Source organism: Scomber japonicus, chromosome 11 (assembly GCF_027409825.1).
Source record: "Scomber japonicus isolate fScoJap1 chromosome 11, fScoJap1.pri, whole genome shotgun sequence".
Lineage (NCBI taxonomy): Eukaryota > Metazoa > Chordata > Actinopteri > Scombriformes > Scombridae > Scomber > Scomber japonicus.
In genome coordinates, this window is record NC_070588.1 from 20209440 (window position 1) to 20230448 (window position 21009).

Genomic DNA, 21009 nt, shown 5'->3' on the forward strand with positions numbered 1-21009 from the left:
AAAAGTGTAACCCATTTTAACTTGTTTCCCCGGTGCCCTGTGTTGACACCCCCACTGCACCACCATATTGCCCCCATTAAAATGAATGAGATGTCTTTGTTTTATGATGCAGGGCTAGTATGTCAGTCTGTATGCGGCTTCACACATGTACAATGTGGTCTCTTCTTATGGATGTTGTCCCCTCCCCACTTTTAAGGGGGGAGTATAAGCCTTTAAGGTTAAAGGAGGCCGAGGCATATAAGTAATTCTATAGTCAAGTGGTAGCGATGATTGTTTAAAACGAAAAGACAATTATGCTTGGTGCCATGTGTAATTAAATCCTTAAATGAGTCTAGGACTTGTGTTTGTTTTTCTTTGCTTAGTACGCCTACCTGTCATCATCCTTTCCTCTCTCCCTCTCTCTCTTTCTCTCTCTCTCCCGCTCTCACTCGCTTTCTCTTTCTCTTTCCTTTTTTCTTTCAGCCTTTCAAATGAGAGCCACACGCCCACATTCACACACATGTTGTTTGGCTTTCTGAATGAGCTCATTGTTGTTTTGTACTGCTCCACGTGTTGCCGAGTGACATGGTCCACTGACTGATTGTTTACAAGGATCCAAACTTTATACCTCCTCCCCAACCTTTGATGCTTCTTTCCTCGTTTTCACCCATCTCTCTGTTTTTTTGTCTTTCTTTCCTTCTGTCAGTCCTTCCTGTCTTTCTTTTTATTTACTTCTTTCTTACTCTTCATCCCACCTCTCCTTATTCTCCACCGCCCCCTTATTTCCACCAATGCTGTTGCTTCCTTTCACCCTAATTTTCCTCCCTATGTGCTTTGTGCCCGGCAGCCAGTGAGAGTGTGTTACTGCAGCAGCTCTTCCAGTCCAAGCTGACTCAGACTGGTTCTCTGGTGCCAGCAGCACAGGGCCGCGTCGGCCTGAGGGGGCCTAAAGCTGCTTTGTTGCTCCACAGGATGCCATCAACCTCTCTTGTCACTGCCAGCACTGTCCCCCACCAGCCCCAGAGATACCATGACCTTACTAAGGTACAGTGTGGTGACTTTGGTACTTTCCTGAGCCACACATGCAGTGTTCCTCTTGTTGCATTGTAGCCAATCAAAAACATTTTAGCACGAAAGGATGTTTCTTGCTTTAATGTTCTGGCCTTTGGACATATTTTATTATCAGTTGGCCATCAGATCTAAGGGAAACACAAGCTCAAAAAGGTACATTGCCAAGACTGCCATTGATCACACCGCTAAGAATCGATGAGTTGAAGGAACACACTTATAACTGACACAATCAGTAAGAAAGATTTTTGTTCCAACTGGGCATATGACTGCTGTACCAATCAATGGAAAAACAGGGATTGTATTTTTGGAAAAAATAACAGTCCAATTTAAGCAATTTCCCACCACAGTGCTATATATAAACCTCTGGGAATAGGATCTGTTTATATGGCCCTACAAAGACATAGAAACATGCATACACAAACACATGTAATCAGGACTTGACTGTGATTATACTTTCTCATGACGTTTGATCATAAAAAAACAAATAAATAAATAAATCACACACCTGATAACAGTATTTTCTATTTACGAGTCTGTCCTCTCGCTGTCTCTTTCTCTATTTTATCTGTTTTAATGTTTTGGTAAGCATATTGTACTGGTGCACATGTGTGACTGTGCTGGTTGTGTAACCTCCTGGGGGGTCCTGCCTGCTGTCTCTGTGGCTCATTAGCCATCTAGAGCAGAGGGTTACATAAGAACGTTTTCAGCTCCCCGATCTGTCCCAGCAGCCTTATACGGTAACATTAGGTATTATAAAAAAGTCCGACACTGGGTAGAAGACAATGAATAAGACAATCTAACATAATCATTTCCATAAAGCATATGTAACAGAGTAACTGGATGGGACAGAGATTAATATGATTATGTTTTAAAATTAAGTCAAAGCAGCACAGCCTGATTTGATGATAATATGTGATGACTATGTTATGTATAATGATTTCATATTCCTTTGTGGGCACTAAAAGTAAGAGCTATTTCATTTTTTTCCTATTATCTCTTTCCATGGTCAGATCTTGAAGAAGAAAGGCTCGAGCTCCTTCCTCCAGCGGCTTGACCGTTGTGGGCCCATCACAGTGGCCGTCCAGCTGAGGGTAAGAACCATTAACCTCCACCCACCACACTATTGTAGTTTTTGTGAGACAGCGTCAGCTCAAAGTGTAGAGTAGATTTCTGGGTCATAAACCATGATGCTTAGTTCTCTGTTTTATACTTGTCATTAGTGAGCACAGTGATCGGTTAGCCCTTTTGCCTCAGAGCAAGAAAATCTGTTTTCTTTTTGTGTGGAGTTTGCATGTCCTTTGCATCATGGGTTTTCTCCCACGCTAGTTTCCTCCCACAGTCTAAAGGCGTGCAGGCCAGATGATTGGACTTGAAACCGCCTGTAGGTGTAAATGTTGGTGAAATGCTGTGAATGAATTTGTCTGTCTGTGTCTTAGCCCTGTAATTGACTAGAGTCTGGCCCACGGTGTATCCGGCCTCTTGCCTAGTGCCTGCTGCGACAAGCTTCAATTCTGCACTGAATAAGTAATGTGGAAAATGGATTTTAGAGTTGAGTTGTTAACAAACATAGAACATAACAACATTGAACAATTTAGTCAGAAGACTAACCTTTTCTTTTCTTTCTTGTGCTGATGTAAATTTCCCTTAAATTGTGGTAAGAGCAACACTTTCCAGCATTTTTTTCGCCTTTGTCATAACAAGCATCTACTGTTGCATATGTGCAACAGCCCTCAACTGTTATGGGAAAGTCAAACGTAGTTTGACTTTTGTATAATATTCAAACTACATTATTAATTTTCCTGAATGTGTGTTCCCTAATTAATATACATACAAACATCTGGATGCAATCACAAATCAATGAAGGGATTTGTTAATGAAACTGTACATTATGTGTGAATTGAGTTCTCATTTCTCACAGTTGATGCATCCTCACTCCCTCAGACAAGTCCACAAACACTAAACGTTATTCTTACTCATACACAAAACACAACCTTTGCAACCATGAAGCCCCAAGATCTATTCAGGATAGGGTGATGTGATTTCATAACTATATAAAGCCACTATAATATTCAGTTAGACGACCGTGGTTCAGTGTCTGCTGGTGATGCAAAGAGGCTGTAATGTGGCTCAGAGAAGTAGTGACTTTGGTTTGAATGAAGCCAGTGTGTTGCACAATCAGAGTTGTGGGCTTGTGGTCAACGAGTCCCTCGGGGAATGGCAGGGAAGGAGAGTGGGCTGAAGAATGATGCTGTACCAAGCCAAGCATGAAGTCCTCCACATGAATGAATGAACAATGGACAACAACCACTGTGTGAGGTGTGCACGTAGTTTGTGAGCGTGCATGTGCATATTTGGTGAAAGGGCTGCAACGTGAATGCCGTTAGTGACGTTCAAAGATGAGGGGTGAGGTGTTGGGAATTGTAGGGTACGCAGAGCATAGACTGACGTCAGTTTGAGGAGTGGCGAAAACACAGATGTAAGTGTTTACGTGTGTGTGTGTGTGTGTGTGTGTGTGTGTGTGTGTGTGTGTGTGTGTGTGTGTGTGTGTGTGTGTGTGTGTGTGTGTGTGCTCGCTCTTGGATGCACTGGAAGCATCTGTGGCTTCAGGGTTGTAAGAAATGGCTCTCACACACAGACCACACTGACACACTGACCACTTTGTCACAAACACAACTTGATCTCAGTGCAGCCGCTGTTGCTCAGAAATCAAGCTGCAGCACCAGAGGGAAGAAGGCAGAGAGCCCTTCCTACTCTTTTATAATAATGTACATAGACGCAAGAACAGCCACATGGCTCTTCCAACCTACCAACACCAAAAAAGGATGTCAAAAAAGAGCAAAACATTTTGCTCATTTTGTTATAATTGTAAAATTACCAGTGTATGCTGATTCCTCTCCTTTTCCCTCTAACAGAACTCGCTGTCGGAGGTGATCAGTAAGCTGCAGGCTTGCACTCCCCACTTTGTAGAGTGTGTGCGCCCCAATGCCAGTGGTCAGCCAGACAGTTTTGACAGCTTCCATGTGTCTACCCAGCTGCAATACATCGGGGTGCTTGAGATGGTGCGCATGATCCGATACGGATACCCTGTACGCCTGTCCTTCCCAGGCTTCCTCAGCAGGTGAGTGTCAGAACATGTTACATAATGAAGAGCACTGACATTGTTTTTTTATTGTTCTACCTGATTTCCTTCATTACACAGACTCTCTTTCAGCCTCTTCTGTAAGGGAAATGTCTTACAGATGATGGATTGCTTGCTTTTTTCCCCCTCTTTGTCTTTTCCTCTCAGTTCAGTTGTTCAGATGCATTACTCTCCCAGCAGGTCACTGTGATCTCTGTCACATGACAGCATGAGCAGGTCAAAGTAAGCTAAAAGCTTGACAGCATATGCCTTTTCTACGTCTGCAAATGAATGCAAGGGCATGTACTGTAGGGATCCTGCACTCACATTCAGACTGACACATCAGCATTGACAAGTCACAGCAACCCTCATTGTTACAAGCACAAATTGACCTTGAATAGCTTTTTTAGAGTATGATGGGAGTCCACTGCCACTGATAAATGCCACTATCACATTTCCCATGTCAGCTCGACACACACACATTAACTAGTCAGTTGTGTGTAAGGTCTCCATGCCCCACACTTGAATGTTTGACACCTCTTTTCTTTACTTGTGTACTGCAGTATCGTTCTGGCTTTCTGGCAAAGAGGTGGATCCTTTTCATTGTTCAAATTGCTATTTGGCTCTGTCTTATTTTTCTTGCTCTGTCACAGGCTTGTTTTCCCCTTGTTTCTATAAGAGGCAGAGAGAATGACGTGCTTTTTCAAACATCTTTATCTCAATCTTTCTCTTCCTAAATTATTCTAAACCAGTGGAATACTGAGAATATTTAGCTCGAAGCTGTAAATCTGTCTCTCTTTCTTTCTCTTTTGCTTTCTCTCTCTCAGTTCCTTTCTTTCTCCCATCCTCTGTTTCTGGACCTCACTCTCTCTTTTTGAGGATAAAGGGATTAACATGAACATTCCTGCCAGATAATAAGAGAGGACAAAGCTGATCACATGACCCACCCCCAAAAGTTTCCACTACCCTGCTGTAAACATCATATCACAATGGTGTTTTTTGAGATCCATCCAATTCAATGCGTGTACACACACACACACACACACACACACACACACACACACACACACACACAACATAGTTTTGAGTGTGACCTCTAAGAACAATGTCCTGTCCTAGACTTTACAGTAATTAAGATAACGTGGGAATAATCAAAATTCTGTTTATTATGATCACTAATACTCTAAGTCTTAAGCAAGTTGGGTTGTCATAATTATGCCATCAGCCATGAAGAGTTTTTATGTTGTAGAAAAACAAAGGCTATAGTTCATGCTCCTATTTGGTAAACACAAGGGTTTCTGGTCTTGAATGAATTTTCTAGTGGAATGTAAGTAACTCTTTATCAGCAAAAGGATGCTCCTAAGAAGAGAAATTAGCTACCCACCGAGGCACTGCAGAATATTGTGCAAAGGGTTAGGGTCAAGCTGTGTTTGTTGTAGGTACAGTCTGACGTCATATTTTTTTAAAAATATGTTTAAAGAATATGTTTTTTTATAAGTACAATTGACACTCAGATAATAAGTTTTCATGAGGGATGTGAACTAAACCTGAACAGGAAATTGAATCTGGAGAGCTAGGCCATGTCAAACAATGAAGTGAATCCAATATAGATTGTAGCGTAGTCCGTTCTTAAGATGTTGCCAGCTTCTTTGTGTTTTTCTTTGCTGTACCTTGTAGAGCCAGCACTCTCATTGTTCAAGCTGTAATTGAAATTCCTAGTGAGTGAAAGCTGTTTGTTAAGCCACGTGTGTGAGAGTGAGTATGTGAGTGAGGTTATGAGTGAGTGGCAGATAGACAACCATGTGGCACATGATAATCTCTGTTAGCAGTGGGTCTTGCCAGCAGATAACTAACTATCACAAGGGCCAGATGGTTGCCAGGAGGGGGGAACATAACCATTGCTGGTGTTTTCAGTGAATCGGTCAGACGTAGGGTGTGGTGATTTGGATTATAACGTCATTCTCTGTCCTACAGTAAAGTTAAAGTTATTTGTTTACATCATGCATAGATGTCTGGAAAAGAGTAGGAGAGACAGGACAGATTGAATACATGCATCTGACATATACACCTCCTGGATAAATGAGGAGGCTTCGGATGAGTTCAAACCCAGGCAAAAATGAAGCATCACCTCTATTGTTCTTAAAAGCTGGGTTTGCTTCAGCTAAACTGAACACACATTTGTTGGCAAACATAGTTATTATTGCTATGTCAGCACATGACGGGCAAGCTTCCGCATATTTCTGAAATGAATTAGATTAAATGCATGCAGGCAGGAAATAAGGGAAGAGAGAGGTATGTGGTTATACGTCATGCACTTGAACCATTCATCCAAACTTGTTAAGAATTTTGATTCACTGATGCAGCATTATCCAGTCAGTAGTGTTAAAGACTGCCTTCCGCTCATCTTTCTCTCGATTCACTGCAGTTTGAATGCACTGTAGAGGTAGATTTTGAACCTCCTTGATATATTCCTGCATGGCAGCTGTCTCTGGAGTGGAGATGGAGTAGAGATGACCCAGAGATGAACAGTTACCAGGGACGAAATCTACAATATCAAGTGATGATGGGGTGGATGTTCACTTCTTTTAGAACACTTCCGACACATTTTTATACCGAGATGTAACAATAGACAAGTTGGCAGACTGTGATTGAGCAACACACCATTAATAATCTCAGGTGTAGACATGTGGGAGGTTAGCTGAAAACATAGGCCTCCACTCTTCCAATTTACCAGCTGTCAATTCTATGTTGAGATTGTGGAAAGACTAAAGGGAACATAATGGTGACATGGTGACAATGATTTATTTTATTATAATTTTATATATAAGGAATTCCCCACATTTCACAGCGCGGGGAATATCAAGATGGTTACCTGCCACTCTGAACCCATGAAAGGAAATTCAGGTCCATCAATTCCCCTGAGAGATCTCAGCAGACAGCATCATCACTGACAGGTCTGATCTTTTGCTGGATGCTTAGTACAGGTATATAGAAAGCCATTTGTAGCACCATAGTAAAGATGATATCCCTTTCATAGCCAGCATGTTGTATACGCTCCTACCTGAACAAATGGGCCATTCCAATCTAAATAGGCTCCACATGCATGAGATTGCTGGGGAAAGAGAGTCCACTAGTATCTTTGTTTGTCAATCTATTGTCAACATTTCTAGGCATATCTTCCAGCTCTTCCTGAGAAACTGGGAGATTCACTGGCATATATAAAACTAAAGTTACTGCAAAAAACTGACAGAGAAACAACAACTAATGAACACCAGGTGTACCAGCTCATTGCTCAGTTGCATCAGTGATGTCACAGGTCTAAACTCTTTTTGAGATTCAACCACAACAAAACAGATCAACACCGCACGCTCACAACATCACACAAACAAAGAAACCATTCGTTTTTTGTCTTTTCTGCTGTTCCTGATGGTAGACATTGGAAAGAGAAGCAGCACTCTATCCACTCTGACACTAATATAGGGAAATGAATGTTCTCAGCAACTTTATTGCTGTTGGAAAGAATAAAGATTTACAGTTCTGTAACTGTCAGACACAAAGATACTTATTGCTCCCATAAATGGCGAAGGAAAGAGTTCTCGGCTGTGTCCAAAATCACTCCCTGTTTACTATACAGTGCATTATATTTGCTCGCCGACAATTTATTTCAATATCCAAATTCAGAGTTTGTAAATATGCCCTAAAAACACACAATGAAATAAATTACATTTCACAGATGCAAAAATTATATTTATTCAAAACTTCACCTGTCAGAGATGATGAAAATGGTGATTATTATTCAATCTTCGAAATCTCAGTTTACTGCTCATAACTGAGTAAACGACTGAGTGTTGGTGTCTTGATTTCAGACACAGCCCTTGTTTATGTGATATAAAACCATTAGCAGCTTCCTCCATCTCCAGCAGCTGCGCCAACCTAGTATTGACCAGTCTCTCCACTGAACACACTGGGGGGGGGACGAAATGTCAACTCTACCATTAAACTCCTGGTAAGACTGTATACAAGTAAACCCTCCAGAGTGTTACCGCAAGAAGTATCTAATACAATTACTGAATTTCAAATTGCTTTCATATTCCCTTATATACCTCATTGCTGAAAAAGCAATCAAATTACTGTTGTCTGACTAGTAATGTCTGACTGCACGTCATTGGTGTGTGTGCATTGTGTACATGTGTTTTGTTTTTCTGTTCATACAAATGAACCTTTTATATGTGCCTTTGTCTGACTTGTGTCCCTGTTCTGTGTTTTATACTTTGAGGCCATGCTTAATTTAAGAGGCTGCCACTCACAAAGACACTAGTCAACCCAGTCCGAGTGCCATTCATATCTCTCTCCCTTCCACTGGGTTCAACACAGACAAGGCGAATGAATGAGTCCCTACTTGGCCAAGTATGGAGCTGCTGTAGAGTGGGGGTGGACTACTTTGCTGTCTTCACAGAGATCTTTCTCACTCTGTTTATCATTAGTCCGTTTTAAAGAGAGATCCCGCAATATTGCTGTAAAGAAGATACAGAAAGAAAAGAAAGATCCCTCATTATGCCTACTTTGCTTTTGTGCATGGAATATGTGTGTGATTTTAAATAGCATGTATAGTAGGCGCTTAGGGTTGACTGTGTGGCCATGCCAGCTCCCTTATACACAGACATTGATTTGGCCATATGACTACCTCCAGTGCCGGCTTAATGTTGGGTCAGTGTCCCTTGTTCTTGTTCGTACATTTGAAACAGAACGGCGAGATGGAATAGTGGTGCAACATTCCCGCCTTGAACAGGCTGTATAAAAGAGGCTAATGGTTCCTCACACCCTCTCTCCTTTGAAGTTCAATTTCTTTTTCTGTCTTTTGCCTGCCTCTTTTTCTCATCTTTCCTCTCAATCTCTTCATTTCAGTCTTTATCCTTCCTTTTTTTCTCTGAGTCTGGCTCTCAAGGCACACTATCTCAATTTAGTTAAGTTTATTTTCTCTTTCAATTTGTCACTCTTTCAAAACAGGCTCCGACCCTTGACTAATCAAAATGACAGGCCAATAAATCATCCATTAATCTTGAGGTTGCTATATTTTCATGAACACAAACACACCAATGTGTGCACACAACCACACACTTTCACACTGAAACCATGCAGGCCACGTTACTAAGTCATAGAGGCGCCCGAAGCGAATTACATTAGTGTCCTGGTAACCAGAGTGATTTATGAGGAAATCTCTTTTACTGTTGCTTTTATTTGTCTTTTATGATACACTATGTGTTTTGTGGTCAGGTTTATTTTCTGACAATGTGTAAGGTCAAATACAATCACTTGAACCTTGTTTCTGTAAATCCCAGCACTCTCTGTGTGTCGCTGTCTTCAGTCACTTCACTGTTTTGAAATGGATGAGAGGGAGAGACATCAGTATTCAAAGAGAATGCCACAAATGCAACTCACTGACATATGGTTCATGGTTTTTATGTATATTCCAATATTTTATTGTATATTCCAAATGGGTCTTTATTACCTTCCACTGGAAGATAAACACACACATTTGAAGGTAATTAAGTTACCTACAGAATAATATCTGTCATTTCCCACTGAAATTTTGTCTGATGTTTGTCTGGTCAAGGGCAGCTTCAGAGAGGAAGTGAGTGGTTTAAATTCCAGCTGCATTGCCTTTACTACCTTTGTGAGGTTCAATAACAGTGGTCACTGATGGCCCTTTGGTCACAGAGAACAGCGTTAGCACTCTGTAGCCTTCCATTTAAACTCTTATCACAGGGGTTATTTCACTTCCTTGACTCCACATGAAGCTCCCTTGGGTCTTGTAAAAGTGGGGACCATCGATGGTTTTCATATCCTCATAGGAGAGGTCATGGGTTTACACAGTTCCTTTGTGTTTTATGGGCCCTGGGGGGCAGCGTGTGCTGTCTGCAAGACTGGTATTTCCATACAGAGAGAGGGTTAGGGAGAGTTCAGACAGACCCCAATCCTGCAAATCAAAAACATTGCGCATTTACGTTCACTCACTTACTCACTTTTGACAACCCAAGTGGTTTATGTTTCCAGCCATCTGCTTGTTATATTTACCTCATCAGATGTGTGACATCATCAGCTGGCTCTGCCTCTCATTGATAACAGAAGAGACAAAGCACTAGTAGACCACACCAACTGAAAGAAAGTTTGTAGTATTTAGTATATTTGGTCGTTATAGATATTTTATTCAGAAACTCATATATGTGACATATCTCTTAATGTTATAGTTACATTGACAGTGTGGTGCAACATAGTATAGGCTAGTGAACAGCAGGAATGGCATGGGTCTTAAAAGTTGATAAGAACAATGAATAAATTGCATGGATTGTAAACATCGCCCTCAAGTTTTTCAGAATTGAGAGATGAACTGCGTATGAGTTTATGAGCTATCACCTTAATGACAACCTTTTTTAAAAAAGGAATTGCTGTCCCACTACCACATAAACTAAATATATATGGAAGAAAAATATTATAAAAATGAAAAAACATAGTTATTACCCATATTCATTTCCTGCAGTTCAGTTACTGATGTCGACAAATCCTGGGAATCCCAGGAAAAGAGTGTATATATTCCTGAGAAGTATTAATAATTGGGAAATCCCTCTACTCTACAGTAGGTCCTCATATTGTGTATGCTGGCTGATCCTTTTTCAAACTGCATCTATACAAAGTTGACTACGTTCACTTATTGTTCTTCAGTACATTTATGTTTACATTCATACAAACTGTGGGGCTTCAGAGTCTTTCAGGGGCAGTTAAAAGTTAAGGCCTTCAAACTGTCCTTCAGAAGTAGATGTTTAGGAAAGAAGGAATGTTTTTACTCCAGTTACATTTCCTAAACTGGTCCAGGTGTTAAAATTGGCAAGTTTCCATTCATTAGCCAGCTTCTGTCACCTTTACAGTGAAAACATGAAACATCTACATTTGTGTAGATGTAAAGAGCTGGTTATATCTGTCTGTGAATTGGATGTCAATTTTGCTCACTTTCCCTTTCTCCCCCACCATCCCAGGCACAAACAAACCACTGTCTCCATCCAGCTGACCATTCATAGCAACTGTTGCCCAGGGCAAAACCAATAGGAACAGATGCTGTTTGGCTGGTCTGCCGTATAACCCCCCTGACCTTTGAACCCATTGTTTTTGAAAAGGGGGTGGTGTGACAAGATTTCCATCAAAATTTTTAAGTTCAGCACTTTGAGATCTTTTGTCCTGCAGCTCTGATGTTTTCTGTTGGTGTCTGTGTGTCTCAGATACAAAGACCTCGTGGTACTAGACAAGAAGAAATTGTCACCAGAGGAGAGATGTCGCTCAGTTCTGCAACAGTCCAAACTCCAGGGATGGCAGGTGTGTGTGTGTCTCTGTGTCTGTGTCTGTCTGTCTGTCTGTCTGTCTTTTTCTGTCTCCGTCAATAACAAAAGATTTGCCAAATGACTTAATCCCCAGCCCTCTATTTGAAAGATCCCTTGGAATCTTTGACAACTCGTTCCAGCTGTCCCACCTCATCATCATTCTTCTCACACACACACACACACACACACACACACACACACACACACACACAAACAGCAGCATGGACCCCTCCGCCCACCCCTCTCTGTCCTGTCTGCCAGACTGCTGTTGTGTCTGAGTGTGTGACCTTACAGGTCACATCAGCTCCCGCTTCACACATGCATGCGCACTCTTCCACAATGCCCCGCACACACTTTTTTCACACAACCCTGAATTACAAATGCACACACTCTTACAAGTAACATGTGTTGGAATGAATAGTGTCTCTCTGTGGAAGCATATCACCCCCTTGGCTCTGTGCACCTGGTATAGAGTGACCTCTTCCACCCCCCAAAATGCTCAGTAAGTCCAGGAAGTGAATGCTTTGTCAACATACAAACACACACCGTGCCCACACGCCACACCCACCCATTGTCATACATCATTACTACATCACTGCTCTCAAACCTCTCAACTAGCAAGTCCCACTCTTCAGAGATTTCCAACACAAAATAGCCTCACAGAGTGCTGGCTACTGCCTGAAGCTGATGATGATGGCAGTGCAGTGTATAACAATGCCTTTGCGTATATGTTTGACCAGATTTATTTGTGTTGTTGTGTGTGTAGATGGGCAGCAGTAAAGTGTTTCTCAGATACTGGCAGGCAGACCAGCTCAACGACCGCTGCTACCAGCTTCATAAAAAGATCGTCACCTGTCAGAAAGGTAACATCCAAAATAACAAACCGCCAAGTTGTTCTTTTAGGTTTCATCTGTCTTTCTCTGCTTGACACCTCTGTCTTCGTCTTTCTCCTCCTTGTATCACAGTTGTGCGCGGCTGGCTGGCCAGACGGCATGTTCATCGCAGACTGACGTCGCAGCAGAAGGAAGAGTGCAGTGTGCAGCGTTTCCTGCAGGGGGCAGAGGACATGGGGCTGCGAACCTATGACCAGTTAGTCATTCAGAATGCATCCGACATCGCACGAGAGAGTGACCGCCTGCGCAGCCATGGCAACACCCTTCTCAACACCCTTGGCAGCAGCCCACCACTTGGTGAGAGGCCTGAGCCAGTGGGCAAGGAGGAAGATCAGCCTGTCAGGAGGTAACAATTTCACCCACACGTGCCCTCAGACAGTTCTCAAAGGAAAAATTGATGATCAAATATTAATGCAATGTACTGTATATACAGTTACTTTTTCCCCCATTTGCCATCTGAATTCGTAATGTTATTTTGTCCTTGTTCATTTCATTTAAAGGTTTGTAGACCTCTACTGTACTGCAGATTTAACCACACAGAATCAACTGTGTGTGTGTGTGTGTGTGTGTGTGCGTGTGGTTCTGCATGTGTGTGTCTATGACTGCGCGGCATGTGTTTTGTGATTAATGATGTCATTGTATCCCCTATGCTCTGTAGGCTTTTAATTGAAACTTTCATGATGAATAGTCAGATAATTATCAAATTTTACAAGTATTGTGTTGCAGCTATAGTACGCTATCCTTATCTCTGCCTTATCTCAGACTAATATTACATTCTGTATAATGCCAGCAGAAAATGGAACAACCCTGGAGGGCTGAGTAGGGAGGAATAAAAAAGGGCTACTCTTGTAGCCCTTTTTTATTCCTCCCTACTCAGCTATTTAGAGGTGAAAGACCGTCATTTTGAAGAGTCCATTTCCTACTTTTTCACGCACAATGGCCTTTTTTATGGTATTCCCCGAAATATTATTGTATACAGAAAAGGAAACATGTATTTCATCAGAAAAATGACTTACTGTAGTATATCATTTTAATGAGCAGTGGCCAAGGTTGAAACACAAAATTCTGAAACACAATACTTTTTGATCACATTGGGATAAAGCAATATATGTCGAAAGATAAAAAGAAACATACGTGCACATGATTGAATGATGAGTGTGTCCTCCATGTGTCCTTGTGCATCTAACATCTGCTGCTGGGACAGGAGACAGGAGCACAGAGAGGTTTCTAACAGGAGGAGGGGTGTCAGTAGGCAGACTGGGACAGGAGTCATGGTGGCTGTTTTGTAGAAGCAATTATACACACACATGCACACATTCACCCAAACACACCTAATTTCTCTCCAGGTATTTAAATGCCTTTCCCCATCACCTACACATGTTTGGCCCACCCTCGCCTGCAGTCATGCAACCAACAGATGGCTCACCCAGATTAGTGAAGGAAATATCAAACTGGATGTTATCAAATTACTGCAATGAGATTAGATTTAAAGCATAATCTCTTTGCTCTTTATCCTCAAATTGGCCTCCTTAGCTCACATTTGTGGCAGTTGAAGCAGGCGTACATTCAGTTGAGAATACTGGAATACTGCTCATCTCAATGGAAAAGATTTACCTCTAGCTCCAGCTTTTATGCTTCTTATGTGAAAAGCATGAATCATTGAAGGCAATCATTGGAGGCAATACAAATGATCATTATAATATACATATATGTGTGTATATATATATATATATATGTAGTTCCTTTTTTCCATTCAATCATGAACCATGTTATTCTTCATCCAATTTGTAGGGTTGTGGAAAAAAGTACTAAAGTCCACGAGGGCACAGTCAACGGCAGCAGTCGAGTTATTCGCCACTTTCGATCAAGCTCAGTACCCATTCCCCTTGCCATGGAGAACATGGGCCATTCCTCTGCCAGTCCATCCATCAAACCCACCCTACAGCAAGTAGCTCATACCAGCGAGGAGGGAGCAGGGGGGGGAGGTCTTTCCTCCCCTCGGAAGCAACCTCCTCCAAAACCAAAGAGGGACCCTAACACCCGCCTGAGTGCATCTTATGAAGCAGTCAGTGCAGGTTTGGTGATGGCAGCCAAAGAGTGCCCCACTCCAGAAGGTTATGGTTCGCCAGCTGGAAGCCCCCCTAAATCCCAGCTGTCCCCCACAGACCCTGCAGGTATATCACCTCTACCGGTCTTTACAGGATATAACAGATGTGCTTCAGTGCTGTCTTTCTCTGTATTTAAGTGCTATTTTATCATTTCCTCAGGCTTGTCCAAGCCCCGTCCCCACAGTGATGACTACACAACCATGAGGAAGGTGCCACCCCCCAAACCCAAGCGCAGTCCCAACACTAAGCTGACAGGCTCATATGAGGAGATCAACGCTGTAGCACCTCACCTCCACCAGCTGCGCCCTGCTGATGTAAAACTGGCCCTGCTGTCTCGTGCTGGGGGATTCGGAGGGTTTGGAGGCTTGATGCAGAGAGCAGCCTCTGTAGATGCTCCACAAGGGGTAGCACTGAGTCTATACCAGGGCCAAGATGAAGAGGACGTGTACATAGAGATGTTGAGCTCCCAGCCTCGGGCCCGGAGCCTCCAGGAGCCCCCTGACAGCCCAGAGTTGGCTGACTCAGAGGCTGTCTATGAGGAAATGAAGTATTTCCCCTCTGAAGATGGTGGACCACCTGCTGTCATTACCAAGGCTGCCAAACTGGAGGCTTTAGGCTTGGGCCTGGTGGGATTGGGGACATCTCCCCCTCAGAGCGGTGAGATCAAACGGATGGCAGCTGGGGTGACTGCTGCCATGGACATTGCTCACTCACAGAGTACATCTAGCAGTGGAGCTCCCAAAAGTCAGCATGGAAAAGATGGCAGCTGTGACATTCCTGCCCCCTTTCCCAACTTGCTCCCCCATCGTCCACCTCTCCTTGTGTTTCCCCCATCCCCTGTCACCTGCTCTCCTGCTTCAGATGAGTCACCACTCACCCCTCTAGAGGTCAAGAAGCTGCCAGTGTTTGAGACAAACCTGAACTATGCGACTGGCCCAGACAGCCCCCTGTCACCACAATATGCCCGCCAGAGGGCTGACTCCTCTCCTAGCCTCACTGTTCTCATGCCAGAGAAGAAGTCCACTCCTCCACTCACTCCTCCACCTCCTCCTCCTCCCCCAAGTGTCCCACCTCCCCCCTACAGACCACCCTCGCACTTCCCCTTCCCACCTGAGGCCAACTTCCTTGCTCTGACTCGAGCAGCATCTGTCATAGGGAGCTCGGACTCCCCCAAAACATCGTCCTCACAAAGGGCAGGTGGGGAACCACTAGGGAAGCCCCCACCCTACTCCCCAGTGAAGATGTCCCGTCCTGAGCCTCGGAGAGCACATTCATGCTCTTCCTCCCCCTTGTTGTTCAACCCAGCCAATGGCAGACCCCTGACCAGCCCCCTGGATGAGCTCAACACCCTGTTCAGCTCTGGTCGCAGCCTGCTGAGGAAGTCCACGTCTGGCCGCAAGATGAGAGATGGAGGTGTGTTAGTAAATGCTTACACAGACACCCAAACACACACAGTATAAACACACTAGCAGAGAGATAAGCACATACACTGTTTTACACACATTGCACCAGAGGCTAAAATAAAACCTCTCCCCTTCTTCTATTTTTCTTTAGTCAACATGTTTCAGTGCATCTACATTTATGGTTGAATCGTCCACTAAGGATGAGGCCATACCACCAATATGTGAACCTGATGGTTTCTGAGCATGTATGTAGGGGGTGGGGAAGTTAACCTTTGCTTTGTTGTAATTTTTCACAATGTCCCATTCAACCCGCTTGCGTGCATGTGTATTTTTGTGTGTGCACGCACGTTTGTGCTGGAATGCATGTGTCCATTTTGTGTTCTATCTACTGTGATGAGTTCATGATCAAAGTCTCAGCCTGCTCTCTACCAGATGATTTATTGGGTGCTGGGTGATTACCTTCTGTACTGCTGAAGTAGTGTAGGGCTGTAGGTAAGTAATAACCCTGTTTTTTGTGTGTTGGTGTGTGCATGTGCGTTAACACACATGCTCTATGTTTGAGTGGGAGAGGGGTGTGACCTACCGGCACCCAACAGCTTTTTCATGAATCCCCCATCTCTACATGTGGAACCTTCTTACATTAATTCAGGTGCTCGAGCTAACCACCCTCTTCGGCCCACTTGAGGCAGCCCATTTGTTTAAGTCTCCAGCCCGGTGCCCTTTGGCTGCTGCAGCTGCCTTCTAACATGTTAGCTAATGAGCTAGCTGGTGTAGCCCATTTAGCATCACACTGCACTTTAAGGATGATCTTGCCATGTTAGTGTGTGCAGCTCAGTGCACTGCATGCAGAGCACATACAGACTCTGGGACACTGATGCAAAGGTTGACCTTTGCAAAAGGAGGACAAATATATTTGTCACACGTAGTCAGTGAACTGGGAGGGTCCTTGGGTCAGAGGTTTCAAACCCACAAAGAGATTACTTTGTGGTGCTTTTTTCAATTATCCGTTGATACTGCAGCTTCAGAGAGCTCAGGCACATCAGGGAAGGTAGAAAGTGTGTTGTCTCACTCTGTTTTCATCTGAGTGTCTGTTTCCTCAAAGTGTATTAGTTGTGGCTTGGTTAATAATACATGAGCAGTAGAATGATGAGGATGAGTATCAAATATTTAACAGCTCACTCATGTTCTACTGAAGGCGGTGTGACTGCCCAGCAGCAAACAGGGACATCCTCACCAGTTATCTAAGAGGTGAGCTCGAAAAATTACAGACAAGTGAAAGTATTAGCTGTCCGTGTCAATAATCAGTCGTCTTGCTACAGCCTCATACAGTTGTGGGCCTGCTTGTTTTGTATATGACAGAGTTGTGTCATGTTGCTATAATGGTGACAAGTTCAAGGGGCAGGAAGCCGAACTCCTTATAAGAGACGGTGTGAATGCCCACAATGACACAAGCTTCACGTCATATCTTGCAATCGGCTGATCGTCAGCACCCGGACCTGGGCAGAAAAAAAGCGCTGGCATCATGGAAACAGTGTGTGTGACAGGGGAACCTGGCACCGGGGTTAACAACCTTGCTGTTATTTTGAGTGGGCGGTCCGCTTAGATTACAGTGCAGAGGGATGCCGATGGGCTTAGCAGGATGGCCTACTTCTGTTCCCTTTCGCCTGTTAAATGAGTGAGTGTGATACCTGACGCTGTGGGAGTGGCCAGGGGTTACAGTTGCTATCCCAGATATCTCTGTGAAGAGCAGCTGCCTGTCCCTCCTCCTCCCCTTCCTCATCCTCAGGGAATGAAAAAAAAAACACAGGAATGCCAGGGGAAGAGGGCAGGTGGTCTTGGCAGGCTTCAGGAAATCACAGTCATAAGACACCTCCTGCTTTAACAGCAGCACACAAAATTCCACAAATTGGATAATTCATCCTCATTATAGTCTTCATTGTACAAATCCAAATACTCTTGTGATTCATCCCTTAAGAATGCAAGCCTCACATGAACTATCTCTACCTGGCCTTGTCTTCGCTCATAAACACACACCTATCCCATGGGATGTCTAGTAGAGGGTGGTAAGTTTATATTTGGGCATCTTGTGACCATGGGGGGACCAGGAGGCACACATTCTCAATGTGGGACAGCAGCTGACAAATTCCCATTCACACTCCCATACACATATGTACCAACCGACAGCTACTCATTCAGAGTGTGATAGTGTGTGAGCCCTGAGACGCAGCAGCAGGGGCAAAGCAGTTCATATGGAGTCACCTTCCTACCAGACAGAGCTGAATGAATACTGTATCAAAGGCTGGGGAAGATGTGCAAGCAGGAAGTAACATACATGGGTAGCTAAATTACATTTGATTATTGCCAATATTGCCAAACCAAAAACCTTACTGCACTATTTTGGAATTTGCCATACCATGATGATATTATGCGTGATGAAATCTAAATATTAACTGTATCAGATGTCTGGTGTGTGTGACACGCACTGCCACCTAATGTGTTTTCCTCTGGCTATATTCCTCCCAGGATTCAATTCCAATATCAATTTACCTGGGCGTGAAGACTGTGGCTCTGCCCCCACTTCTCCATCTCTGCAGCTACAGGATAAGAACGCCAACAACCACTCTCTTCACTCTCCAAGCCCCGCCCCCGTAGAAAATGGCAACCAGATCTCCAACGGTAACAGCCTGAATATTGTACATTTATATTTCATAAATCAAATTGTATTATTTTTTGTAGAGATGACTTGTTATATTGTCCATGCGGGTGAAGTCGAGGGTGAAGCAAACAATACATACCAGACCAAAAACAAATCATTCGAATCGAATTAAAAAGTAAATATAGAATAAGTTCTCCATGAATGCCTACGTGTACAGCTGCTTAGTGAATAACAAGTCCAGGCTAAATTAATGTACGAAATATTAAAAATATAACTATAACTATAACTATACCTTGTTATTGAGAGTGTCAGCTCAGAGTTCAGTACAACACATAGTACAGGACTCGCATAATGAACTGAGGCCGAGGGTCAACCTTTAGAGTTACTGTAAAAATGTTTCAACTTTATTCAAATTCTGCAGTTATCACAATTTGTATATTTTGTATTTAGCTCTCTGTGGCTAAAATACATCACCAATACCTCTGCAGCCTACAAAACCACCCAAATATGTACTTCTATTTATTGTCATGGTTTTATATCACAGTGTAGGTGTCATGTTGGTGTGTGTAGGCATGCTTCTAGATGAGCAGAGTGCACAACTGTTTGGATTTCAAGCTACCTATAATAACAGTTTAACTGAAAGCAGCTAAAAGGCCACGAGGCCCTTATTAAAGAATACTGTTGACTACTGTTGTAATTAATGTCCTACAAAAAGGCTAACACTACCGACTTAACCTGTGGAATGAAGAATGTAATCTGCAAGGCCAGACTAAACTATTTACTCTCCTTTTGCCCTTTTTAAAATATAACAACATAGTCACATAATGACATAATTTCATCTTGGAGATTCCTGAAATAATAACACTCCACAGGCAGAGAAGATAGGAATGCAAGAGGAGAAGAAGGTGTTACAAAGAATGAGAGAGGGACATCACATAAAATAAATGTCCTAAAAAAAAAAAAAAAAAGATTGACCACAGTGTGTCTGAAAAATGTTTTGGGGAAAAAAAAACCTCAACCCCTCTGCCAGCTGCTTATGCTTGAAGAGTGAGGTGTCTTTCAGTCTATACTTACCTGTGTGTGGAAGGACTTCTGATATTGGCGCTTTGTGAAATTGGTTTTGATATTGTGTGTGCAGGGTTGTTGGAGGATGACAGTCACAGCAAGTCAAACTCGTCCAGTTCAGCCTCTCTGCACAGACACATGGACAGCCATCATACTCAGGTAAAGACAGCAGGACGGGCACACAGACACACATATACATTGTACTGTATGTGTGTAATGTTATCACAATAAATTGATGTGAAACACATTACACTGATGGCAACCAGTGATTTGCACGCACATATACATGCTTACAAACACATATCACATACATACTCCTAATTAAAGCTATATCAGGCCTGTATTTTGTTTTGGCTTTGACATATTGACATCTTTTGAGCAACATGCACCACTCATCACGTATGCTTTCTCTGTCTCCGACTACAGGTGTATAGTTACAGCATCGAATTTGTATGCATGCACACACATGTTCCACACACACATACATGTTGACACAAAGTGGAAACCATGTTTTCAAAACAAACAAACGCCACAAACTTATAAATAGATTTTATGTTAGAAAACATAAAGATATAAGAGCTTACCAGCTTGTTTACACTCACATGACTGACATAGAAACCCCGGCAGGGAGAAGCAGTCACAACATAAACAGTAAGACACAAGGCATGATGATCATGATGATTATCACGTGCTGTATCTTCTGATCTGCTCTTCTTTTTACCTTGTTTATCATTTAAAAAAAGCCTAAAGCCTAAGAAACACTTCTGATCCTTTTTTTCTTGCCACAAAGTTACTTGCGTAGTCTGAAGAATTAGCTTGGTGTATTAGATTTACAATATAATTTTGTATAATTTCCCAACATTTGAGATGATTTGTCACAACCTGTTTTGCCAAATATTCACTGGCACAGAAAAGATAAATTACAAATATTATACTCACATCTTCTCTATTTCAGTCCTAACCCTCTCTTTAACACACACACACACACACACACACACACACACACACACACACACACACACACACACACACACACACACACACACACACACACACAGACAAACACACAGACAATTTCTCCCTTTGTTCTGTTAGGAAGATTATACAGGCTAAGCAGTGAGCCGAAAACAAGAATATATATTTATTCAGGACATTAGCTGCCAGAATAGTAATTGATCAACGGATGTTGCCATTTTGGCTTTTACTACACACGTTACAGCCCTATACTGGTTTCATCTGGAAGACATTTTATAATAAAAGTCTTACACAATACAGTCCACACTGTAAATACTCTTCTTAACATTCTTTGTTGTTATTGTTTCACTGCATCATGTCTTACTGAATAC

General features: G+C 42.8%; 1 protein-coding gene across 1 annotated transcript in view; it reads left to right on the top strand.

Annotated features, from left to right (window-relative positions):
* The window catches only part of myo16 (myosin XVI), a 79320-nt gene that overhangs the window by 54162 nt on the left and 4149 nt on the right, over positions 1 to 21009 (top strand). The window contains exons 25-34 of the mRNA XM_053329024.1: positions 827 to 1023; positions 2061 to 2141; positions 3963 to 4168; positions 11440 to 11533; positions 12305 to 12401; positions 12504 to 12777; positions 14223 to 14605; positions 14699 to 15952; positions 18466 to 18618; positions 19737 to 19822. Coding sequence (XP_053184999.1) covers positions 827 to 1023; positions 2061 to 2141; positions 3963 to 4168; positions 11440 to 11533; positions 12305 to 12401; positions 12504 to 12777; positions 14223 to 14605; positions 14699 to 15952; positions 18466 to 18618; positions 19737 to 19822 — 2825 coding nt within the window. The remainder of the gene's footprint in view (positions 1 to 826; positions 1024 to 2060; positions 2142 to 3962; positions 4169 to 11439; positions 11534 to 12304; positions 12402 to 12503; positions 12778 to 14222; positions 14606 to 14698; positions 15953 to 18465; positions 18619 to 19736; positions 19823 to 21009) is intronic.